Source organism: Candoia aspera, chromosome 5 (assembly GCF_035149785.1).
Source record: "Candoia aspera isolate rCanAsp1 chromosome 5, rCanAsp1.hap2, whole genome shotgun sequence".
Classification (NCBI taxonomy): domain Eukaryota; kingdom Metazoa; phylum Chordata; class Lepidosauria; order Squamata; family Boidae; genus Candoia; species Candoia aspera.
The window spans coordinates 917,952-945,094 of NC_086157.1; the positions used below are offsets into that span (position 1 = coordinate 917,952).

The 27,143-nt window shown below is 44.1% G+C and overlaps 1 protein-coding gene across 1 annotated transcript in view; it reads left to right on the plus strand.

Annotated features, from left to right (window-relative positions):
- Nucleotides 1–27,143, plus strand: part of KLF12 (KLF transcription factor 12) — a 109,087-nt gene that overhangs the window by 66,033 nt on the left and 15,911 nt on the right. The window contains exon 6 of the mRNA XM_063304349.1: nucleotides 22,045–22,202. Coding sequence (XP_063160419.1) covers nucleotides 22,045–22,202 — 158 coding nt within the window. The remainder of the gene's footprint in view (nucleotides 1–22,044; nucleotides 22,203–27,143) is intronic.

Genomic DNA, 27,143 nt, shown 5'->3' on the forward strand with positions numbered 1-27,143 from the left:
CCCAGGATTGTTAAAGGAGGTACAAGATGGCAACCTCACATGAGACTGAATATGCTTTCTGGCCCACAGGCAAGTTCCTAGACATCTGATCCATAACAAAGGATCTTCCCAAGATTCTGGGTGTGTGTGAATGTTGAATTTATGTGGGAGAGAATAACACAAGTGTTCGTGATACGAGGGAGGACCAGTCCCAATAAACAAATTGCATGTGTTCCCATAATAGGCCTGAATATGTCAGATGCAAAGCCTCCACCATCTTGGCCACTGTTGGCCGACAGTAACTTCAGTGAACACACACCATTTTTGGTGCTGATGATACCGTAACCCATAAAAGAGGCCATCTGGGTTTGTTCGCTGCGCCCTCTGGCTGGCAGGCAGAGCCACTGAAGAAGCACTCATAAGTGCCCTGCTTGCTCCCTGCAAAGCCAGAAGAATTCGGCCTCTTTTACTTTGGTATTTTGGCCAAAGTTTCAAAGGAAAGGAGAAACTGCAGATGATGCTCTAAGATCCAGATGGCTGCACCACCTTGGAACCGTCTCCCCAGACCTTGTGCACCGAGGCTCAGCTGAGTCAACCGTTCCTGAGTTAGGATGAGGTGCAAAAACGGCACCTGCTGAATTTCTCGATGAAGGGCACAAACCTCAGTTTGAGTCCTTCCAGAAATGCTGTTGAAAGATCTCTAGGAGCAGCAGCCCACGTGCATCTGGTCCAGGCCAAAGGAGGAGGGAGAGACTGGGTGGAAAGACGAGTCTGTTGGCAGGAGCAGAAAAAGTCCCTTGCAATTCCACCTTGTACACAGCTAATAAAGATGCGACTCTCACAGTCCGAGGTGCCGTACCCGGGGGTGGGGCGCAAACTAGGCAGCTTGCCAGGATGTTTCAGTCTGCTCAGGGGAGGTTTCCTAAATCCTTAATGGGCAGCAGCATCCTTAGCACATCGTCTTCCCAGTAAAAATTTACTCCTGCACTGGGAGGAAGGGAAGGGTGCTAAGCAGATGTGTCACTGGCAGGGTGACTAGCGGGATTTGCATGAGGAGGGGGCTAATGAGGGTTGGGGATGAGTCTCTGCTCTCTCCCTCAGTCCCCCCGCCCCAATTACCCAAGTGGAAAAACTGGACAGCCGTCGGTGGTGCTTGGTCAGTTGGCAGAATTCCTTCTGCTGCTCGGCAGAGAGCTCGTTCCTCCCCAGCCGTTTGTTCCTCTCTGCCGCGGCTCCCTGCCTCTTGGCCGCCGCCCGCAGGGGCTCGTCTGGTTTGGCACTCCCCCTCCACCCACCCCCGGGTTGGCTGGAGCCCGAGCCGCTCTTTCGAGCAGATTCTGCCGTTTCCAGGAGGGGCCTCTCTGAGCGGGTGCCAAAGCCAACAGGTGATCGTTCACCCAGCAGGATCGCCGGAAGTGGGCTAGGCGTGCGTGACCCAGTTCAGCAGAGGGGCGAGCTGGCATCATGGGCACGGCTCTCCCTCCCTCCCTCCCACCACCACCACCACCACCACCACCACCACCACCGACAGGGAAGGAAATCCGCACGGAGCAGCTCAGCTCAGCTCAGCTCAGCTGCAGCCCACCTCCGGCAGCCCTGGAAGGAGGGCGGCGGTAGATGGGGTCCCTTGGAGGACGGAGCTGTTCAAGGACAGAATTTTAAGGAGGTGGAACCAAAAGCGCGTTAGTTACCGCAGAGGAGCATCTCCCCCATTAACCATTTTGGGTAGAAAAGGGTTTCGGAGAGGACTTGCGATCGAATCGCGCTCTGACAATTAGTTCTGCGCTAGAAGACAATTCACTTCAGCCCCGTTTGTCTGCCTTGTGGCTGGTCCTGGTTTGGAGGTGTATGCCATGTCCAAGCTCCCATCTATGGTCATTTCCAGTTGTGGTGAAACAGCTGACTCCGTGCTGAACCTACCCGCGACCCATTTGGCTGCATATGTATGCAGTAACCTTGTCGTCGTTAAGATCTCGGTTACACTAAAGTGTTTCTGAGTTTAAACTGTCTGGCAAAGCCGGCGAGAGTTTTAAAAGTTTCTTATTGTATCCCCCGTTCTGCGCTACTCGCGTTGGTGAGTATTGCAGTGTTTTGCCGTTTGTACGCAGGCCTGAACAAGGGAAGGAGGTAAAAATGGGGAGAGTAAAAAAGAGAGCTGGGAGCAAATTGGTTGCAAGTCTGTATGTGGAAAGGGAAACGACAAGCCAAGAGCAATAGCCTCTGTTTTCATCTATCATAACAGTATCCATTTTTCCAACATTTATGTATGTACATGCATAGAATAAAAGGTGCAAGAGACAATAGGCAGCATTATTAATTAGGCAATTAACAGGGCCTGGCAGTCATCCACAGATACTAAAACAGAGCAAAATAATTTACACAGACAACACTAGAGAATATTAAATCATTACTCAGGAAAATCCTTGTGAGTTAGAGATGTGGTTGGTTTTCAACCATGATTCCTCCTGCCGAAGTACTGTGTAAATAAGGTGCATTTTTACTCCAAAGTGGAGGTGAAGATGATTGCTTCAGAAAGCTGCTGGAAACTTGGTTTCCAGTTCCTAAGTCACAATTTCTAGGCCTAAGCAGGACAACCTCCACTTGAATATTGTATAAGAAAGAAATAACCTAAACCTTTGGCCACTAGGCAGCCTTAGCGATCCAACCAAGCAACCAATCAATCAATAATAAATAAATAAATAAATAAATAAATAAATAAATAAAATTCTTTTTTTATCAAATACTCCCTGACAAAATAGTAGGAAGTAAGATATAAATGGCATTGTAAAACAGAGAAGGAAATACTGTAGGACTGCTAGATATTTTTTATAGACTTTAGTCAATAACTTTTCATGATAGGAATCCAGAACTGAATTACTTTGTTAAGAATTTGCTGTTTCTGTATTTGCTGTAACTTCTATCCTGGGCTTGCACAGGGAATTGTATTCACATTTCAGAGAGTACTGTTGAAATCCCACAATTAGAAGCACCATTTGGAGTTTTGTTTTGTTTTTGTTTTTTTAAAAAATAGTGTTAGAGAAGAAGCAGTTGGAGGTAGATCTGTTGGTACTATCACAAGGAAATTCAAAGAGTAACAACTCAAGAAATAATTGGGAACAGATGTTGAATGTATCTGCCTCTGACCAGACTTGGCAATTAGTATGAAGAAATGTTCCTGCACGTTCACCAGACATGACTAAAAACCTATCATTAAATATTGTATCAAAGCCTAGTACCAAATAGGTTGATATATAACAACAACAGTTGGTGAGTGTTTTGTGGAATGTCCCATGTTTCAAGCATATGACAAAGGCAAACAGGAAAAGCAAGGAATTGTTCAATGCTTGGAACTAGTTTTTAAAGGAGTGCAAAACTCTGTTTCTAAGCTAAAGAGTGAATTAGGGATATGTGACGTTATCTGAAAATGTCAGTGTGTGTGAGGGTAAACAACAGATAGTAACTTGTAAAGAACATCTGCAACGATAAGGAAATGATAGCTAGTAGAAATATGTATTATTTTGCTAGATGGATAAACATTTTAATTAGAAAGTTTTTATTTGTCTTTCTGAAACCTAGAAAGGAATCAGCAAGTACATTACTATAAGTAAGAAATGCCAGAAATGAAGGTCCTTCACTAAATCTTAATGTCAGCCTGTTGAACAATCATTAGTAGATTTATCAGTAGCTTCATTAATAGATTCTAGATTCTGAGATCAAATGAGAATATAGAAAAAGAAATTTCTTGACCTTGGAGAGCCTCAAAACATGCTTCTTCTGGAGTCCTAATTGTGTTTATTAGGTATTGTGGAGAGGAAGGGCATATCAAGAGTTGAATTTCCATTCCAACTTTGGTTCTTGTTTTGGATTAGAAGTTAGAGGTTTCACCACAATTCAGTAATCTATAAAACCCTTGAACTTCCAAATATTTGGAAGGTGTATTTCTGAAAATACCTATTATTTGGTATGCATATGAAATAGAGGATCACTTGGAATGTCAAATAAGTTGTTCATGACTAGCCTGGGAAGAGCACAATAATGTAATGCAAGAGTGTGCAACTCATTTGTTGGCAATTTAATAGTGTAACCAATCATGAGACTGTAATGCAGCCATAACTACTGTGTCTGATTCAAATAATGTAGGATGGCTATATGATGTTTATAGTGACCCTATAGAATTTAACCATATAAACATGAATACATGCCTATTCTTAGCATATGGGAATAAAAGATTTTGTGACAGTCATGAACCTCTGTGATGGATTAAATGAGCTGATCTGCATTTCTGGATATTCATACGTTCACTACCCCATCAAGAGGCCAGTGTTTGACGTTTAAGCAGTAATGGCAAGGATTGAGTAAATAGCTGATTGGCCTTATCTTTCCAAAGTTTTATCACACTGTTTTTCAACAATTGAAATTCATTCCATCAGCTCCAATCAGACTGAGATGTAGATATGTCCACAGAATCTGCTTCAACTGCAGTAAGTTGAATAGGCTTATATGGAGCAGATAGGAAAGATTTATTCTCTGAATATCTAATATATAAAACCTCATATACTGATGAGGCTTTCAGTTAGAACATAACCGAAGGAATGGCTTACTTGAGTTCCGGAAGAGTTTGCGAGACAAGTCTCAAAGATGCAAATGGTGGGAGAATATTATTTTTCACTATTATACATTAGGCTTAATATTGAACTGTTCCTGAAGTCCAAGCTATTCAATATAAGCCTTTTGCTGTTTGCATTCCAACTCTTCTGCAGCTTCCTTGCTCATTAATAAACCAGAGGAACAGAGAGAAGGATGCTTTGAAGTGATCCTTCCTGTTGTATTCCTTTCGCTATTCTGTAGCAAGATGAGGACTGTGGTCAATGTCCTACTTCCACAACCTTGCAACAGAGGACTAAGCTAGATGGGCTGCCAGCCCTCCAGAGCATTGTTTGTCAACCTTGGTAACTTTAAGTTGTATGGACTTCAACTCCCAGAATTCCCCAGCCAGCATGCTGGAGTTGAGGTCCATACAGTTTAAAGTTGCCAAGGTTGACAAACAATGCTCCAGAGGAAAGAACCACTGGCTCTCTAGAGCAGGAATTGGCAACACATCCTCACAGTGAGGACCTCACCCCACCTTGAAAAGTCATCTCCAAACTCCAAAAGGGTATTTCAAAAAGTGAGGTTTCGGGATATTTCTACAATCTTGCAAAAGTTCTTGGCAATCCTGCTTGGAGGTTCAGTGATTCTGAGGGGAATGCCCAGTGCCTGCCAAGGGTACCAGCCTCTGACCTGTCCAGGAACGGAATTGACCATGACAACTAGAGGTGTGAAGCTGCCTTCCCCTCCTGAAGAGATGGCCAGCCAACACCAGCTGCAGACCTTCAGAATCCGATGTGGCTTCCCTGCAACCTTTTCATAAACTGCTACTCTTTTAATTTGAAAAGGCATTTAAAGGTAGTTGCTGCAAAGTATTAATCCCAGCAGGTTAATCAGTATCAAATAGCTTGTGTTGTGAAGACAACAGCAATATATAATTAGGTACAATTTTGAATGGAAATATTAAAGCAGTTATTAAAAGCAGTGAAGTGCAACTGATGGGGATATAAAGAATGGTTATGGGATGAGTAAGGACAGTGGGATTGGGGAGGGCCGTTGGGCAATGCAAATCTTTTCAGAAAGAAGGGGACTGCCAGAAATTATTCTAAGCTGGGGCAGGCAATGGTCATGGAGTTCCCCATCTTTTCCTTGGGATGAACAGAAGTCATCTGTGAGGTGGGCTGAAACAGAGATTCCCTGACATCCCTATTTGGCCCAAAGAAATTATCTCCAAATTCCTCACCGAGGTGATTATTCGCTCTCCCTTTTATTACTCAAGAGGTCTTCTTCTCTGGGCATCTTTTTCCTTCCTCCTCCCCCTCTTCCTCCTGAGGAGCCAATCAATGTTGTTTTGTTTGTGAACCTCTGTAAAATCATTGTGGGAGTCCACTACAGCCAGAAATGAAAACTAGGCCACAAAGAATGTCATCAGAACGACCTGAATATATTTGCGGTTCCCAAGAAAAGAAGTAAAAATAAGCCAGCACAGACTTTGTTGCTCACAGATTCATCGCTTGTGGTAAAAGACGGAGCGGCCAAATCACCACTTTGTTTTGGTGTTTATTATAGAAGGGACTCATGGATAAGTCACCCCCTCTTGCTTCAGTTCCCATGAAATCCATACCTGCGAAGACAAGCCTGCAACTCCTTTCGTAATGAAGGTCGCTGTGGATGAGTGACTAAGAAGGTCTGGACTCAAATTCACCCCCACAAGAAACCCACTAGGCGATTTTTGGCTCATGGGAAAAAGCTTTTTGCTGATGACAAAGAGCAATCTGGTAGTTAAAGGAGCTGGAAAGATGGCAACGTTTAGATTTTTGCATCTTATAAAAAGTTATACAAAGCAAATCGAGGGGGATATGGAATCAATAGGAACAAAGAAAGGGATAGAATAATCTATCAAGTGTGATTTTACCCACTTTCTTGTTTTTATAACCCTAAGTTCATTCTAACTCATTTCTGCTATATAAGCAATTTTTAAAAATCATTGAAATGTTTCAGTGCATTTTCATGTTCATTTATACTAATGCATCTTTGTGCAGTTTTTCCCATATATACATTTTTCCCAAAGTGGTATTTCATCCTGTAATGCATTTTTGCATCATTATATAATGCATTTATGGATACAAATACATATTTGAGTTAAGACTATACTGCAAAACAATTTTTAAAAGACTTTTCCATTTTAAATCTTATTTTTGCAACCAAATCATCTTTTGGTCTCCTCACAAATGTCAATAATTCAGCATCCATTGCCTGTTTTCTGATAGGTTGGTACTCACTGGATGAAGACATCAGCTGATGGGATGCGAGAAGATAGCCTTTGTCCACTGTGTTTCTCAAATTTGCTATGACCAATCGAGAGACAGTTTGGTGTCATGGTTAAGGCACCAGGATAGAAACCAGGAGGCTGTGAGTTCTAATCCAGCCTTAGACATGAAGCCAGCAGGGTGACCTTGGGCCAGTCACTTTCTCTAAGCCCCAGGAAGGAGGCAACAGCAAACCACCTCTGAAAAACCTTGCCAAGAAAACTACAGGGATGTGTCCAGGCAGCCTCTGAGGATCAGTCACAATGGAACAGATTAAAAAAAACAACACTGATTACGTCTTCCTGGTGTTGTTACTCTGGAGGAAATATAACCACTTGCATTCAGTGTCTCTTTTTCTCCCTCATCTGTGGTCTCTGAGACAGAATATTAAGGGCCGTAATAGTGTTCTGGTTTCTCTTTAACGCCAGAGTTTTGTGCCTGACCTCCAACAGAAGAAATCCAACAGCTGGCCTTCTGGCCTTCCTCCTTGTCCTTCTCTACCTCCAGCACCTGCTCCGGTTGGGAAATGCCAGCCATGGAAAGCCCCCAGTGAGGATGTCTCAGGTCCTTGGTGGAATTTCCACTGCAAAGCTTTGAGAGATGTGACCTGTAATTGCCTCAGTGTAAGTGCAGGGTTAGGAAATGCAAAGTAGGTATGTTTGCCTTAACATGCAAACCAAATGAATTTCTCATGCACCTGTCAACATAAACAGGAGGGTGATGATGCATTTTTCTCCTCTTGTAGATTTTCTGTAGGCTTCTGACAGGATGCCCTGGAAATAAAATGGTGGCACCAGATATATTTTGTCTGATTCAGTGACACTGAAATTTTCCTGGGTCCTCATCTGAAATATAGAAGGAAAACCATGATGTGCTTTAGGAACAACTCCTAACTACAGCACCTTGCTACAGTTCCTCTCCCATTGGATGCATATCAGTCTGGACTTTTCAGCATTGGTCAGTGTGAACATGGGAATAGTGAAAGTCCAAAGGGGTGATTTGGGTTCCATTTCTTCATCCTCGTGTGTTGCCTTAGACTGTCCAGTGGAATACTCTAGTTGTGACAATTGATCAGAAATACCCAAGGCTCTTTTAGAGAATACTGGCCTCATGTGTGCTGTAAAATATCCATGATAATATTTACCTGTTGTCCAGTGGAATACTCTAGTTGTGACGATTGATCAGAGATGCTTAGCTAGACTGAATTAGCTCAAAGCTACTTAACTGATCTTTGTATTTGGGGTGGAGATCCTTTTGAAACCATGAGCAACTTTGATTCTCAGAAAAATTCCCCAGGTCACATGCCACAGTCAACCCAACCCAATCCAACCTGCATGGCTGATTTTTAAGCTCTCGGTGGAAGGGCAGGGATAGGGAGCCAGAAAGAAACTCTTATCTCTAGTCAGTTACTGATTGGGGACTGGGAGGGGGATCCCTTCTCAAGCGTGAAAAGGACTTTTCTGAGCAGAGAAATTGGAAAAAAAAGATTTCCAGTTAGTTGTTAGAAGATTGCCAACTATGGATCCTAAAAAGGGGAAGAGGATGGTCATCCAGATGTATCCAGTTGCACAACTGGACAGAGCTTAGCCTACTTGATTTACAACCCTGTCATGTAGGATAATATTATTATCCCAAGTTGCTGTTTGAGCACTGAGGCCAAGATAAATGTAGCTTTTGGGCATGGTATCTTGCAAGTGCATGATGGCAACTGGGGAACTCTAGGCTCTCAGTCATTGGTCCATTATCCTATATTGGTGGATTAAAGAGTAGTAGGTCAAAACACGTTAATGACTTTGCATTCATCTCTGACCAGATTCCTTCCCTGTGAACAAAGGCCATTTATAGCACCTCAAAATAGCAGGGTGTCCCAATATCCTCAAGATTATGGCCCATAGTAGAGCTTGGCATTGTCCCATTCCCATAAGCTCGTCACCCCTGGCAGTATTTAGGAAGTGTGGAAAGCACTTAACAGAGATGCAGAATCAGGTTGAAATGGCAGTTGCATAATTGATTGCTGTAGCTGGTTATGAGAATTGAGTATCGTTCTGAAAAGTCAGTAGCTTCTCCCCCACTTCTCCAGCTTTGTCAGACTGAGAGCTTGCACCGGGTGTGTGTAGGTATCATGGTTTTTACTGATGGCACATTAACAGGATGGCCTCCATAGAAAGGCTCGTGTCCTGCCTCTACCACATTTTTTACGGGCACCAGAAGAAAATGTTTATGTATTTCTGGACCTGCTTGGAACTATTTTAGTGTTTGTAGATCTTAGTCTTTGCTATCAGGGTTGGTTTTATTTTCAAATGCATTGTTTTATTGTTTGCGGTTGGGTTTTCATTTGGTTTTATTGTGTGTTGCTTTATGGCACGGTCTTATTGCCATCTTGCATTTTATTCTTCTTTTAAACTGATCTGCACACTCCCAAACAAAATGTGGATATTAGGTGGTTTAGGACATAAGAAATAAATAAAATACCAATAGGTCACCCTCAAGGATGGGAGGGGTGCAGACATGACCAATCAACCTTAACTAGATCCAGCTATGCAGAGAAGGCAGCCACAAAGTGGGAGCACAGAAGGAAATATTCCCCGATGCTAGCATGCTTTTTAGGATTGCACATGCCTCAAATCACCAAAGGTCAGGGACAGTAAAGACTAAATTGCTTAAATACAGAGATAATAGAATTGTCTCATTACAGTGATTACCCATTTTCATTACTAATCCAATGTGGTTTAACTTCACCCTCACTTGCGTTTTTTCTCCCTTTCTCCCCTCTCCCCTAGTAGCTGCGTAGCTACGAGGCCCGCATGGGGAGCCATCTGGCTCTTGTGCTTCCAAGGTGCGGGAGGCAATGCAAGGGAAATTGACTGGTTGCCACGCCATGCCCACATGAGGAAGACCCTGCCTTGAACAGATGTAACCGGAGAGAGGTGAAAACTGGCCTTAATTCTCTTTTGGGCCACAAGAATTGAAGTTAGAGAATTGAGGTTAGACGGCATGTTTTTGTCTTGTTCGCACCATGCCATCTCTAACTAAGCATTTTGGCCCCAGGACATCCTTGTGTTTTGTGAAGAAACAACCAACACTGCAGAGATGTGCAGTATCCAGGAACTGCTCCGTAATTACACTGTGGTGTGGCATCGTTCTTCTGCGTTCTCTTACAGTTTGGTTGCCTGAGGTTGGTGCACATTTTTGGAAATCCTGCTGGTAGAATAATCCCATCCGTGCAGCCAAGTGGAAGTCATAATTGATGCCTTGCATAAATAGAGGTGAAGCCACCCTGTCCTCCGGGAGGATGGAAGTATTGATTCGGAACAAACCCATCCCTCACCTGCACTCTTACGGTGGAATGAAAATGGCCTTGTGAAATTCCCCACCCAGCTTCCAGGCAGCAAAGCTGGGGCTAATGTCTGGCCAAAGGACAAAGAGAACCTCCCTGCCATTTTTTCTCTGTTTTTAGAGCTGGGGGTTGCCCATGAACTATGAGATGGGGACTGTGTGTTTGCTGGTTGCTGCTTTTGGCAGACGCTTTTGGATTGTCCATACGGTCCAAGATTAGCATTGTTGTATGTGGCCTGGCAAGGGTTGAATGAGAGCCAACACAAAGGAGCGGGGGGGGGGGGGAGGGGGAGGAACTTTTCCTACTTTAGGGAGGGGGAAAATGTTCAGCCACCCTCTCTGAAAAATCTGTTCTGAGACATGTTAGCTCAGCTTTAATCACTAACCTTTTATTCGTACTCAGCAATTTTGCATGGGTTCCCCACCCACTTTTGCTTCAAAATCCTAACAGGCATCCAGGAAAACATATGGAGAAATCATCCCACGGCTGAAATATTTGCATTTGGCTGGTTCTTTTTGCAAGGAAGGGTTACTTTCCTCTGATTCGTGGTTTTCTTCACCCTGTTGTTCCGACTTCTTTTTCTTGTAAACATTGTACAAGATTGCATCTCCTTTTTTCAAATCCTGCTTCCTGTATGGAGTGGGTCAAGAAAGTCTTATTCCTCTGAGCCTTGTCTTGGAATGCATCAGAAATGTGGTAGAAAACATTTGAGTTAGTAAGTATGACAAACGCACAGTAATCCATCTGTCAAGGTGTTTCTGAGCGTGGAGCTCAGTCTGGGTGGGAAGAGGGTCTGTTGACAAGAAACCGTGTTTCCTGTGCTGTTCTTCCCTTGGTCAGAAAAGAAAGCCATCTGACTTGGGTACTAAGGGGCCATTACTAAGCCCCTGACCTCGAGTAATCATGGCAGCTTTTTCATTGTCCATGCTTGTCTACATTTGTGGCACTTTACAACAGAACCCTAAATCTGACCCTCCATCTGTGGAGACGTAGAAAACCTGATTTTCGTTCAGTAATGACCACACTTGCACTTCGTTAGGCCTCTATTCAAGTTACAAAGGTTAATTTAAATTCTGGACCTCTTGGATTTTCTGTCATACAAACTGCAGTGAGATTATGATGTGCACAAAGATGGAAACATACTGAAATTCCCACATTGGAGGAATGGACTTTGTCAAACTCATACAGGTATGGAAACAGCTTGGGCTTTTCTGAACAGTAATTAAATTTACCAACCAAGGTTTGTTTACTTGCAGTTTTGGGGTGCTTTATACATGGCTGTACTCACAATTTCTCATATAATGGTTACTCATAACTGAGTCACATCAATAGCCAGGTCCAGCCCTGCTCAGCTTTTCAGCCAGGGTTAGCTTGGCCCTGCCTCCTAGCTGGGGAGATTAAGCAGTACTCCCTCTGAAACCCCTGGAAGGCCATGTGGCAGCAGTGGCTATAAATACATGGCCACCATAATTCTCACCCACACATTGCAGGCAGATCACTTTGGAAAAGTATTTAGATGCTACAGCTAACAATGAGCTGCATCAGCTCAGCCTTTGTCAGAGCTGCTATTTGTAGACCAAATTACACTGGTCTCATAACCATCTCTCTGGCTTCCAGGCATTTTGAGGCATAACTCAAGTTGTTGGCCTTGATCAGTGTTTCTCAAACTTGGCAACTTTCAAATATGTGGACTTCAACTCCCAGCATGCTGGCTGGGGAATTCTGGGAGCTGAAGTCCACACATCTTAAAGTTGCCAAGGTTGAGGAACCCTGGCCTTCATCAATGAAGTTCTAAAGGTTAGGAGGCCATCTGTCTGCAGGAATGACTTGGGAGGCATCTCATCAGTTGGATGGGACAGCTTGGCTGAATTGACCCCCCTTCTCCGTAGCAGCACCTTCGTTCTGGGACGTCTCCTTGAGGAAGACGTTCTTGGTTCCTTCCTTCCTAAGCAAAGCCTGTTCCGCATCATTGGGCTGCACATCTGTATGGTCTTTTTTTAATTATTAATTGATGATATCATCATATAACTTGTATTGGAAAAAGTGATTTGCACATGTAATCAACAAATACTAATATTAATGTATCTTTGTCTATGAGACCAAAAATGACCACGAATGAGCGGCAGAGATACAGAAACCTGTAATCTGCCGCCACCCTGTTTGCAGTCCAGATTTGAAAGCCCAGTTAATACAAATTATCTTTAGATTGCCATCTCTCTTAAAACCTTACATTGGCTCAGTAGTTAAATATGGCAGGAAATCATTCCTTTTTCCAGTTAATGTTTAGTTATGGCTCCGAATAATAGCTAATATGTGAATAATATTATTATAGAGTATGTAATATGTAACGTATTGGACTGCAGGCGGGCCTTCCTTCCTTCCTTCCTTCCTTCCTTCCTTCCTTCCTTCCTTCCTTCCTTCCTTCCTTCCTTCCTTCCTTCCTTCCTTCCTTCCTTCCAATTTACTATCATTACAAGAGGGATAAACTGTGTTTACCTGTCATTTTTAAAAATATTTCATATACATCCTATTGAGACATGCTGAAACACAAAATAGCTATCTTGTTAGAATTTCTGTTAATTGCCCTTTTTTTTACTCCCTGCCAAGTTCAGATTTGCATCCCTCTCTGTGCCCTGAGCTTGCTTTACACTTTATTTGGAGCCTCCAGCCCACACCTGTTCCGATTCGTGGCATGGCTGCAACGCCACTCCAGGTCTCCTTCATCTGTATTCATGCTCCTTCCTTGCTTGCTGAGAAGTAGAGCCAGAATATGGCAGCGCTTGGCCATCTAGGAAGGCAGATCCTTTCAGACCGGAGCACAATCCTCTTCCCATTTTGTCTCCTGCACATCTGCTCAGGGTGTGGTCTACTTTTAGTTAAGCTCAGCCTCCTAAAATCTCATCTTTGCTGATTCTTGTTTAGGACTGAGATTTCTGTGACTTCCCTCTGTGAACTGACACAAAGCTTTATGGTGCAGAATTTTCCCAAAGAACACTAGGCAAGTTGAAAGCTTAAATAATAATAATAATAATGGGGGGGGGGAGAAATGCCTCCCTTTTCCTCCCCTTATTCTTCATTGATTTCATAGTCATTGAAAAACCTTGTCACTTCAGTGCCTTGATAACTAGATTTCTATTAGCCCCAAACCATATCTGCGGTAATTTATTTCTCCCACACCTGTCCTTGCATGTGTTCCACCTCTTGAGAGGACCAAAGGAAATGTGGGTGAATTGCCTTCAGAAGAAAGAACAAAGGGCCAAAATGCAAAGACGGGGTTGTCTCTAGACAAATCCAAGACTGGGGTGCCACCTAGAGTCAAGAACGAAGCAGATGGCCCAACAGGAATCCTCTAATAGCACTGATTAGCCTCATTTTCCTGCCTTTCTGCTTCACGGTCATCATCTCACATTGAAAATGCAAGAGTTCATAAGTGCTACCTTGTAGCCAGGAAATTACAGATACGCTGGTTGGTAAGGACAGGGAAGAAGATTTAACGGGTTTTATTACCCAAGCACAGTCTTTTTGGATTTTGAATTAGTAAATGTGGAATTGTTAAGCTTCTTGTTAGTGGTCCTCAAAGCTTTTTCTCCTGTTGGATAGTTTCCGGAGCATTAAATGAAATAACACCTCCCATGCAGATGACTTGGCTTCATAGAGTTGAGGACTCAAGAAAGCTTACTTTATTTTTATTTAAGCTTGTCTTTGAGTTGGGCAATGTAGAAATATTCTACATGAATGAATAGGGAGTACCACATACAATGCAGGAAATGCCCAGGAATCCATTTCAGATCAGCTGGACTTCAGGGAACCTGGAGAGACACCAAATTAAATCTTGTGGACGGGGGACAAATGTCACCCATCCTGCTCTTCAATCTCTTCCTGGTCTCTTATTTTTCCCTTTTCATTACAGCAGCTCAGGAAAACTGCTGGTGTCCCTTTAGGACAGCTGGCCTGCCTCTGTCTGCCTCTCTTTCACTGGGATCCAGCCTGCTTCTTAGATCAAATTAAAGGCAAAACCACACGCAGGACATGGAGCCATAGAGTTTTGTGCAAAATTATTTGGCCCCCTTTTGCCTTTTCTGATATTTTTCAAATTTTTATCATTGAATGTTAAAGTTTCACAATGGCGCCTACTGATTTATAAAGAAGGCTGAATAAGCAAACCCTCTGGTCGAGTCTGGTTCTTGCGCCATCTTCATAAACAAAGTCATCCAACGTACAGTGTGCCAGTGTGGCAGAAATAATGCCACTCCCCTTAAATTCAGTAATTGGCTTCATCACCTTTTGTTGTAATAAGGGCAACCAGACACTCTCATAACTGCGGAGAGCATTTCTTTCAATGTGGGCCAGCTGTCCAGGTCCTGGATCCTAGCACCAACCATGCTTGATTGTTGGAATGAGATTCAGTACTCATGATTTAATGCTTATTTTAAGTATTATTACTATTTAAAATGTATATCTAGAAAATTAAGGATAGAGAAAAAAAATCTCTCTGGCTTTCGATGCCTCTCCAAGTGAGACTGTGCGACACTTTCCCAAGGGGACCAGGATGAGGGGAATCAAGCTATTAAGCTCCTTTAAAGATGGCTTAACATTAAATCAAGATAGTTCATTGTTCTTGAAAGAAGCCAAGTCAATAATAGGTTTCTCTTCCTTGTGTACATTTTTCTGGTCAAGAAATAAAAAGGGTGAATTAATTTATGTCAAGTTGAAGTGCAAGCTAGTGAATTCAAAATCCTGTTGTTGTTTAGTAAAGTAAGTTACCACCACAAATTAAGCACAATTAACTGCTGTTGGGAGATGAGCAAATGTCTGTCAGCCCTTCAGTGTAAGAAGCTGCTACTTAACCTTTGGAAAAGACTTTTACTTCAAAATTGTGTGGATGCTCCCGCAAGCTCCTGAGCACCTCCAGGCCTGTGAACCTGAATCAGAGCCCCAGTATATAGACTTTGGGACACATTCCCAAGACCCATGTGCGTGAATGTATGAAAGGGGACCTGGCTTGGGACATCTCCCTATTAAACCCTTCCACTGCAGCTCCCAGCTGGTCTTCCATTACATTTTATTCCATTCTCAGATCTTGTTGTGACTTGGCTGAGCTGGAATGTTGAAAAACTTTGGTGGAATTAGTAAGATGGAAGGGGTATTTGCAGCTTCTCTACTTTCTTTCTATCTTTCCAACCATCCTCAGTTTTCCAGTCAACTTTTATTCCAGCCCCTCAGTTCTTGTCCTAAAATGCTTCCATTTTATTTCTTTATTTGTTAGATTTATATCCTGCCTTTCCTTTAGAAGCTTAAGGGGGCATGCCTAGGACTCCCTCCTCCATTTTCCCCCAAACAGCAACATGTGAGGTAGGTAAGGAGGAGAGAGGGACTGGCCCTAAGTCACCCAGGGAGCTTCTGGGCTGAGGTTCCTTCACACCCTGCTTCTTCACTGATGCTGTTCTCGTCCTTAGCCGAGTTTGTCTGGGGCCTTGATGAACCTTCCTGAGCATAGATCATCCTCACCCATTAAGTTTGCCTCTAGTTAGTAGATGATACTTAATTTAAATCAGGTCCTGTCCTCATTTTTCACTTCTTTTACCCATGTGTGCACGTGTAGCTGAGACACTAGAAGCCCAAGAAAGAAGGAAAGCAAAAGGCAACAGTGATAGGGGGAGATATGCCCAATTAAGTGCAAAATTCCAGAGGTTAGCCAGAACAGATAAGGAATTATTTTTAAACAAGCAATGCACGGAAGTGGAAGAAGACAATAGAATAGGAAGGACAAGAGACCTCTTCCAGAAAATTAGAAACATTGGAGGTAAATTCCAGGCAAAAATGAGTATGATCAAAAACAAAGATGGCAAGGACCTAAGAGAAGAAGAAGAGATCAAGAAAAGGTGGCAAGAATATACGGAAGATCTGTATAGGAAGGATAACAATATCGGGGATAGCTTTGACGGTGTGGTCAGTGAGCTAGAGCCAGACATCCTGAAGAGTGAGGTTGAATGGGCCTTAAGAAGCATTGCTAATAACAAGGCAGCAGGAGACGACGGCATCCCAGCTGAACTGTCCAAAATCTTGCGAGATGATGCTGTCAAGGTAATGCATGCTATATGCCAGCAAATTTGGAAAACACAAGAATGGCCATCAGATTGGAAAAAATCAACTTACATCCCCATACCAAAAAAGGGAAACACTAAAGAATGTTCAAACTATTGAACAGTGGCACTCATTTCACATGCCAGTAAGGTAATGCTCAAGGTCCTGCAAGGTAGACTTCAGCAATTCATGGAGCGAGAATTGCCAGATGTACAAGCTGAGTTTAGAAAAGGCAGAGGAACTAGGGACCAAATTGCCAATATCCGCTGGATAATGGAAAAAGCCAGGGAGTTTCAGAAAAACATCTATTTCTGTTTTATTGACTATTCTAAAGCCTTTGACTGTGTGGACCATAACAAATTGTGGCAAGTTCTTAGCGGTATGGGGATACCAAGTCATCTTGTCTGCCTCCTGAAGAACCTGTATAACGACCAAGTAGCAACAGTAAGAACAGACCACGGAACAACGGACTGGTTTAAGATTGGGAAAGGAGTACGGCAGGGCTGTATACTCTCACCCTACCTATTCAACTTGTACGCAGAACACATCATGTGACAAGCTGGCCTTGAGGAATCCAAGGCTGGAGTTAAAATCGCTGGAAGAAACATTAACAATCTCAGATATGCAGATGATACCACTTTGATGGCTGAAAGCGAAGAGGAACTGAGGAGCCTTATGATGAAGGTGAAAGAAGAAAGTGCAAAAGCTGCCTTGCAGCTAAACCTCAAAAAAACCAAGATTATGGCAACCAGCTTGATTGATAACTGGCAAATAGTGGGAGAAAATGTAGAAGCAGTGAAAGACTTTGTATTTCTAGGTGCGAAGATTACTGCAGATGCTGACTGCAGTCAGGAAATCAGAAGACGCTTAATCCTTGGGAGAGGAGCAATGACAAATCTCGATAAAATAGTTAAGAGCAGAGACATCACACTGACAACAAAGGTCCACATAGTTAAAGCAATGGTGTTCCCCGTAGTAACATATGGCTGTGAGAGCTGGACCATAAGGAAGGCTGAGAGAAGGAAGATCGATGCTTTTGAACTGTGGTGTTGGAGGAAAATTCTGAGAGTGCCTTGGACTGCCAGAAGATCAAACCAGTCCATCCTCCAGGAAATAAAGCCAGACTGCTCACTTGAGGGAATGATATTCAAGGCAAAACTGAAATACTTTGGCCACACAATGAGAAGACAGGACACCCTGGAGAAGATGCTGATGCTAGGAAGAGTGGAGGGCAAAAGGAAGAGGGGCCGACCAAGGGCAAGGTGGATGGATGATATTCTAGAGGTGACGGACTCGTCCCTGGGGGAGCTGGGGGTGTTGACGACCAACAGGAAGCTCTGGCGTGGGCTGGTCCATGAAGTCACGAAGAGTCGGAAGCGACTGAATGAATAAACAACAAAGCACGTGTAACTATTTTATTTATACGCTTTCTGATCTGTTTCCTCTTTGGAATGATATAGGTCTTGGTTATTTTTATTTTGTTTAAAATATGGACATAATTTTCATAATGAAGTTTTCCCGGGGCTTTTGCAACAGTCTGCAACTGCTTGCTTTGTATGTTGTTCACTGTGGGTTTTATTTTAGATCCAGAGACAGACTGCTGACGGTGATCCAGGGTGTGCAAATATTCCTGTTGCTAATCAAGCAAACATCTAATACAGAATTGAAAAACTTGCATCCCTCTTGATGTTACTGAGTCCAACTGCCCGGGCTGCCTCTGATGGCAGGAATCGTTCCGTCCCTGGATCCCCGTCCAGCTGGAACGGAAGAGGCGTAGAGCCCCATCCTTCTGAGTGTCACAAGTCAACCCATCTTTTCTTGGGATGGAATGTGGGAGAAGGGGGTGGTATCAAAATATACTTTTAATTTTCAAAGAAAGCACAACCCACAGGATACTCATTGACATACCTCAGAGAGTACCCTGATCTGAAAAGCCATGTGAGACCAATTCTCCTTTGCACCATCAACCTCAGTCAACAGGTGACTGGCTATTTTAAGTCTGTTCTTTCAAGGTTCTGTCTCTCCTCCCCTTCTGCTTTGTTTCTTGGTCCTTTCTGGGTGAGAGAAGGGATTTATTCATTTATCTGTCATATTTATATGGCCACCCATCTCACGAAATGTGACTCTGGGTGGTGTACAATCAAACCATAAAAACAATTTAAAAAAAACCAGTTACCACCTGGATGATGGTACATCCTGCTTATTATGAATGGTGAATCATGGGATGGGGGGATTCTGGAATTGCCTTCCCGTGACGTTGGAGCAAGAGCAAGACTGATCTTCTCCACGGAAGCGTCTTGGATGGAGGAAGACCCTGATTTTGTCAGGGTTGGCTGTGAAGCCTCTGATTTGTCTTCCTGTCCTTGCTGCACTGCAGGAGAGGAGATTACTCAACCACGCGGTCTTCCATTCCTGCTTCACTGCAGGAAACCAGGCGAAAAGATGAATGATGCGCTTTGAGCTTTGGAGTTTCATGATTCCGTGATCTTGGAGGCAAACCAGAAATCGTAATAAATTGCCTTGACTTCGTTTGGGGAATTTATAACACTCAATATGTTATGGGGCTGTGCCCAAAGAGTTGGCTTTTCTTTCGATCCTATGCAATTTTGATCCATATATCACTGTAAATTTGTACCAGATGTGGAGATGACTTCATAGGTCAAAGTCAGGGAACATCAACGCTAAGTGAATATAGTGCCCAAGTCCTTCATGTAGTGATAAATTTTCTTTTAACAATTTTTTTCCTCTAGTACCACAAGTAATATATGTAAGCACATTTGATTCCTCTGTGGAATCATAGATTGCTGAATAATGAGATGTCAACACAGCCAGCTATATTGGTGCAGGATGTCAAAGTGCTTCCCCATTCCTATTTGGCTGTCTATATTGTTGCATCCAGGTTCACTCACTGTTCCAGCTTATCAGAAATGTGTAAAGCCAGGCACCAAAGCAAACTCTGGACTAATATGCAGTCATCTGTGGGCTTAGAATTCAAGACTGCTTTCCTTGGGCTACCAGGCCTAAGCTGGAAAGAACCAACAAGACAACAAGAGATACAGGAAATCCTATCTTTTTCTTGCCATCTCATGCTCATGTGGATTTTTGTAGCACAAAAATCTGTTTTTTTCCCTCGCACACATATTAGCAAATACTCATTTTAGAGTCTGCTTAATTTTATTATTAGCGAAGATGGTGGCCAGATGGTCTTTGTGCCTTGTACTCTGCATTTCTGTTCTTAAAATTCTCTGTCTTCATATCAGACTTGGATTTGACAACAGACTCTCAGACAGAAGAGTCTTCTTTGACACTCGTTCAAATTAAAGGATGTGGCCCACCAAAGCACTTTTGGACCATGAAATATGGAATTTCTGCACTGAAGATTCAGTTTTGGCTAAAGCTTTATGTGTTACTAAGTGGAAGCAAAGATAAATTGCTTTGTGATGAAACAAAAGCCATGGAGGAAACAGGTCATATTTGTCTACCCCTCCAAAAGCTAATTATTTTATTATATTTTATTTATCATCAACCTTGACAAAACAATTTGAAATAATGCAATACATACGATTTGTTTTCCCCTTCAGGCACACGGCTAATTTTAAAGCAGAAAGGACCATTGTTTGTGTCAACTCCATGGGCCAAACCTTGCAAAATCCAGGTAGTTTCACTGGCCAAACAAAGGAAGCAGTGCAAGAAACGTTTGGGAGGAAAAGGAATGCTGTGGATTGAAAGGGAGAGATCAGGTTGCTCCGCGGCTTGTTTGAATCCTCCCTCTGTTCTGAAGAGGTTTTCCTCCATCTAGTGGAAGGATGGAGATCTCCAGCTTTTAGTGATCGGGTGTAATCACTGCAGCTGATTGAAATGGCCACGGAACACGCCCTCCGTCTTTAATTTGGTGCCCAAAATTCTGGGACTGCAGTCCAAATCCAAGCACAGGGCACAAGTTGGGGACGGCTAGAACAAAATTATATTTTTTTTGCAGAGGAGAACAGAAGTGTGGAGACAAAGGTCTGCAGCTCTTCCAAGGGCTTCAGAGCAGTAGACAAGTGTATTGTCATCACTGGGCTGAGTAAAATTATGGTGGCAGAAACCGGTGAAAAAATCGCTGAGCCAGCACAGGATTTTGGAAGTGTTAGTGTCACACAGCCATATTTTTCAGGAATCTGCGTCATTCAGAATGGTGACCGTGCTCATGAGTGACTGTAGGATTGCACCGTAAAACACTTAACTTTGGCTGGGTCACGTCTCCCTTCAGAAACATTATGGGAACAGCATTGACTGTCTGTAAGACCCAAGTCTCTGTGGGAGGAGAAGAAGGAGATGTGTCAGATAGATCCATGAAAGGCAAAACTCTAAAGGAAGACCAAGGTTCAGCTTCCGCGTACTGTATGCCATTAGGCTAGGCTACCTAAAGTAGAATTTGAAAGCCAAGGGCATAGCAGTTACCTTGTCCGGTAGCTTTTGCCAAGATATAAATCGCCTCTCATGAGTGGCCCAAAGTCAGAAAATGACTAAGTCATGCAGGGAACAAATGCATTTATCCAAGCAACGAATCTGCTTGTCTGCCTGCTTGTTTACAGGACTTATATGGCCGCCTCTCTCATGTAGTGACTCCAGGCGGCTGTTAAGAGTAAGGTAAAGCTGTTACTAGATGCTGAGCTCCCCACTTCTTTCCTCCTTCATTCTTAGCCTATGAAAGCGTGCCATCTGGCTGCATTTGCAATTTCTACATCTCCAAAAGTAGCTGCCACGGAAGTGGCAGGGTCACTGGGCAGCGCTGATTGCGGTGCCATCACATATTACCGTTGGCTGAGAGGAAGAGGAGTGGAAGGGCATCTCCCTTCTGGAAAAGTCCCTGTTTATGCCCTCTGCCCTCTTGCACACACCTCTCTGGGCACAGCAGCTCCCTTGCCTCCCACATGTTGAGTAGGACGTGGGCAAAGCAGGGCCGTTTCAGGTACGGGAGCACGGATCCATCGGTGTCCCCCCAGAGACATGCTGCCCGAGGGGTGGATCTTTGGGGGATGTGGGGAGCAGCGTTATGGCCAAGGAGATCAGTTCGTTGCCCTGGCATGGGTGAAGTGCTTTTCTCTAAGCACATTTGCCAGTTGGGTAAATGCATTTGATAGGGGTGGGTACCTCAGTGATGATTTGCTGAAGTAGATGTGGGAGCAGGGAGAAGAGAATAAAATCTCTGTCTTGAATGAACAGGGGTATGAGCTGGCATAGAATCAAATGTTACGTCTTTTCCTGTTTTCTGAAGTTTCTAAAATATTATATCTCAATCAACAGGAAGCTCAGGCTAAAAGGTCAGCCTCTCCAGGAGGCCTGCAAAGCCCTCCACCTCCGGAGAAGGTCCCCTCCGGTCCACTTGGCATCGTGGGCTCCTGCTGTGAGAACCTCCCCATCCCCTTTTTTACATTCCCAGGCCGGCATCAGGAATAGAAGTTTCTCCCCCCCATCCCGAGAGGCCACCAGCGAGGACTGCTGGGCTACCTTTGCTTGTGTAAACGAACAAGCAAGCCCGCTCTAGAAGCAGAAGGTTCTCTGCGGGGAAACAAGGCTCCCTTGGCTGTCTGAAGAGGCAGACAAGGGGTGTGCTGAGGAAGAGCGTGACAGCATTAGGAAGTGTGCAGCGACTGCGTTTCTTCTTTTGACTATAGCCTTTCCCTCTTTTGCCCTCAACCTCACTTTTTTCTCAAGGCAAACGGGGTAACCCTTCTAACTCCCTAATTCCCTTCTATTCCACAGTTCAATTTCTCCGTTTAGTATCGAAAGCACGAGACGCCAGAGAAGGTCTGAGTCGCCTGACTCCCGGAAGCGCCGCATCCACAGGTGCGATTTTGAAGGGTGCAATAAGGTTTACACGAAGAGCTCCCACCTGAAGGCTCACCGGAGGACGCACACAGGTGAGCAGCCCCAGGAAAGCTGGTGTGAAGCATCTGGAGAAGCAGGCAGGGCCCCTGTCTGGCCCCGTCTCTTGGCACATGTAGCACCAGCGGGCCCATCCAGGTCTGAACTCAGTGGAGGGTGCAGCCACCGAGGTCGAGTTCATGCAGGGCGGTTACATGGGTAGTTCCCACCAGCCAGGTGATCCTAGAAGCCGAGGCTTTCACTCAACCAAGAACACTTCCTCGGTTCCGGTCCTTTTCTGTGAAGGTGGGGGTGGGGAGCGACTTGCCAAGCCAAGAGGCAGGGCCGTGACTCAAGAACCAGGCGACGTTCCTGCAATTTCCTTGCCTCAGAGGGTTCCACACGGGTGTCTCTGGTGACATTCCAGCTGGATGTCCTTCCAGCTCATCCCTCAGGAGAAGCTATGAGGGCTGACCATTCTGTACCCGCTCTGCCAGGCAAGGGTCCCCAGGGATAAAATCCCTGGCTATTTAGACAGATTCTTATTCCATCCAGAAAGGAAGGGCAAAGCCTCAGGGCTCTGACTGATTAAAACCATTGTCAGAACAGAAGCCGACTTCCCGCATGAAGTCAAGGGAGGGTGATTCCACTCACACCCTTGTCGGCTCTCTTAGGTACCCGCGTAGAGTAGCCACCAGAAGGGGCCCGTTTCCCTTTCAGCACATCTGCTTCCTTAGCATCACGGCTATATGAAGGGAACCAGGATGCACAAACCAAATTGTCCTCCTTCAGAAGGGCACCTGACATTGTCCCTTGTCTCCGTCACCAGCAGGGCACCTCCCTTTGCCCAAGGCTCCGAGTCTCCCCTTTCCTTTCAGCTGGTGTGCACTGGGCATTCTAGTGGGCTGCCGAAGAGGAGTCAGTCCATCTGTTGCACTGGAAGGGGTTCTGGCAGCTTTCTGGGTGATCTCTTCACTCACACGGGCTCTGTCTACCCTGGGGCCCGTGTTGAAGATGGCTGCCAGAAAACGCCAGCAACAGAGGTCAGCCAGTCTTGCTGATCTTCTCTTTACTGGTGCCCTGGATACGGTCCCAGGAACCCCAAGGTGACCTGGCACAGAGACTGAACGTCACATTCCCATGTCTCTCTCAGACAAGATCTGAGCTGGAGACATTGTGCTGGGAACAAATGGCAAGCCCCCGAGCCCTCAGTGTGTGAGAAAGCTGTTTGCCTCTCTCCTTGTGGTTTACCCCATTCCCTCTTACAAAACCAGAAAAGTTAATGAGCTTCCCATGGCTGTGTGACGGAGAAGGAGTCGACATGAAGCAACTCGTCCTTGAGCCCCTGGGTTCCAACAGCTTTAGATTACACTGCAGGAACAAAAACCTTCCCTAACTTTCACTGGCCCTTGGGATGCATTGCTCCCCCTTGGAGGCTGGCTCCTGAGTGGTCCTATCCATTGCAATGCCTCCTATGCTCAGAAGAACTTAATTCAATGTGCGGGTGTTGGAGCTGGACTCTCAACTGCCAATCTTCCAGCACCATTTTACCACAAGGCCCTCGTGAAAAAATCATGGGATGCTTAAGATTTTTTTAAGTTTTATTGTAAGCCGCCCAGAGTCCCCCCATAGGGGAGAGATGGGTGGTGAATAAATTTATAAAATAATAATAATAATAATTTTAATCACCTGCATTCGAAAGTTTGATTCACAGTCTGCAGTCTTCTATACCCAATTAAGTAAAATATCAGCAGTTCTGTGCTTGAGGGTCAGGGTGCTCATAGTTAGAAGACTTCAGAGAGCTGCCTCTTATTTGGGGCTTGTAAACCAAAAAATGTTGGCAGGCAGAAACTTGTTAAGGTAGGGAGTGGGGCAAAACAATAACAAGACCTAAATAAGGATCCCATGTTACATCTAGTGCATGTAGTCAAAACTGATAATAATCTGGTAGAAGAGCCAGTGAGCAGACGTGTTCCTACCACAGTGTGTTGTTAAGCTCCTGACAACTCCATTTTTGCAGGCCAGAATGTTTAATGAGGTCCCAATGAGCGTAAGACAGCTGAGCTGAAAGGTCACATACGTACAAACACTCCGTAGGTTAAATGGTTAAAAAGAAATGTATTCACATACAGTAGGCCTTTTGGGAAAGCAAAAGGAAGAGGGGCCGACCAAGGGCAAGATGGATGGATGACATTCTAGAGGTGACGGATTCGACCTTGGGGGAGCTGGGGGTGGCGAAGACTGACAGGAAGCTCTGGCAGGGGCTGGTCCATGAAGTCACAAAGAGTCGGAAGCTACTGAACAAATAAACAACAAAGGCCTTTTGGGATGTTCAAAATATTTCTCATATATATGGTGTGGATTCAGGTTTAATGGGTACTACTTTTGTCTTTATTTTGCTTGCCAGAGTGGAGTAGAGTGAGTCAATTATTTTTCTACGGCCCACAGTAATTGGGGTATGATATGGGCCAGGGATAAATGAATTAGGACAGCTCTGCATAGGAGGATGAACAGGAGGAAACCGATCACAGAAACTTGGGTTGCATAATTGTACCCTTCTATATGGTCTGTGACTGTGCATTAGCCATTGCTGCAAGATACATAACAAAGGAGTGTCTGCATGTTTTGTGTATTTTGAATCAATAATGCTCCTGAACATATTCATTGTATCAGAGGACCTCCCCTGAAGTGGTCCCAGGGGAGCACCAGTTGCTTCTCCCTGGAACGACACAGCAGTGATTTCTAAGGGCTGCATTGCGTGATGGATGAGGAACTTGATGTGCCACCAGCCATCTCTAACCCTCAGACCTCTGAAAAACTGGAGGGATCCATGTTAGTTAGAAAGTTGTCTTCTTTTGCATGCAGAAAATTGTAAATTCATTTCCTCATCTCCAGCTAGAGGGTTTAGAGAGAACATGGTATGAGTGACATACTTAATCAAGGGGAAGATTCCTTCAAGTTGACTTGTGCTGGTATGTGGAAATGTCCATATCGTTTCCTTTCCAAGAGGCTACTGGGCCAGCTCCCGTCCAAGTGGTAACCAGTCAGGACTGTCCTGACCTTCTTTAAGATCAGTCAAGTTTGACGAAGGTTGCCACCTGCTATGAAAAGACTTACTGACGTGAATGCTGTGATATTGCTATACCAGAAAAGGGTTAGGGTTAGGGTTAACAGAGACAGTTAAGATGTAGTGATCTGCTTCCCCTGAGTTAATACAACTTCACAAAACGTGTAGTGATGCCGCTGTTCGAATGTATTTGTCAAAGACCAGCATCGTCTACCTCCATTCAGAAGGTTTTGGGGCTGTCATGCCCACTTTTGTTATTTTCATCTGATCCACTAGGGGGTGCACGCTAATAATAAACAGCTCCTGGAAGCCAGTGTGACCCCACCAGAAGTGAGGAATTGTGAGTCACCAATATCCTGCCTTCTGCTTTCTCATTTGCACCCTCCCATCACGTGTAATGCCTTTATGGAGGAGATGTGAATAAAAATGTGTGATCTTGTTTCGAAAGGAGAAACTATTACAAATAGTGCTACTTACGTTTTGTCAATGTAGTTTTGGTTTCTACTAATTACTAAAAGTGACTACCCTAATTGTAATTTGGGAAAATTAGGCAAAAGTGTAACCAAAGAGTCATGCATAAAGTATGACTCCATTGATCCTTCCTGCCTCTTCATTTATATCGGGGAGAGCTCCTTTTCGTACACTGCGGTTTCTTGAAGTAGTGGACGGGTCCAGGGCAAAAGCTAATTTTCATTTACATTTAATTAACTATTAAGAATATAGCTAATAGGGTCATTTTCTACTCTTTCACATTAAAAAGTGCAATTTGTTGTCAAATTTTGGAGGTTCCCGGAAGCTGTCTTCAAACTTCTGTGGGATGAACGCAGCTTGGTATTTGGAGTGGTGCACCCACAATGCCCAGGAAGAAGTCTTGGGTACAAGAAGCTGCCAGAAGTCTCCATGCTGATTCCTGGCTGTTCTGTGAGATTTCAGTGCATGCCAACTTTCTCATGCTGGAGCATTTCTCTGTAAAGGGGTGGGAATTGCAATGGGATGAAGACTGCAAGAAACGTAACTGATCCTTGCCAACATGGAGAGCCTAGAATCCTTTTCCCTATCTTGCCAGTCTGTGGGGATTATTGTGTGGTGAGGAACAGATCTCACGTACCAACCCCACACAGCTGGTAGGAGAGGAGTGCGTCCTGTCCGCCTTCAGAGGTGAGGGCTATTTAGAAAGCAGAGAGTCAGTGACTGAGGAAACTTAAAAATTGTTGTGCTGTGGAATGCAGATACTGGGCTGGCTTGCCTAAGTTAAATAATGTTTTCTTCAGTACTGTACACTTAAATGAGAAACGAAAAGGGAAAGTGTGAGTAGAACAGTGGCGTTCACAAGTCAAGATGGCAGATTCAGCAGAGCCGTAGAGGCCCTCCAGCTTTGTACGGGTGTGCAATATTGACCCACAGACAAAAGAGGTGGCTTCATACACACTGACAACTGCCATTTTGACTTCGACACAAACCCCTCCCACAGTGCCACTAAAGTAGAAATATCATCACCTTTCAAGTATTATAGCTTAGGGTCAATTAACATGCAAAAAACTAATGTATAAATAAAAAGGGACAGGAAAGAAAGGAAGAGTGGAGAAAAAGGCTAAACAGCTGAAAGAAACTTACCAAATTCTTGAAAATCTTCTCCCTTGAAAAAGAATCAGTTCAAACCTTGATCAATAATAGACATTAATAACCCACAGCTGCAAATGAGAAGGAAATTGGTCACTCCAATAATGCATATGGGCCTTTTTGCTACACGTCGTGGTCAAAGAGTTCATTGCTCTTAGTCTGTAGATACTTTTCACTTGCTAGTAGTGGAGCCTAGGAGAAGCGACGCATCCTTACCAGAAGCTATAATAGTGAAAATGTATTAAGACAGATTCTTATTTCAGTCCTGAATTTAAAAGGACAATTAGGGTTAACTTTGCAGTTCCATTGC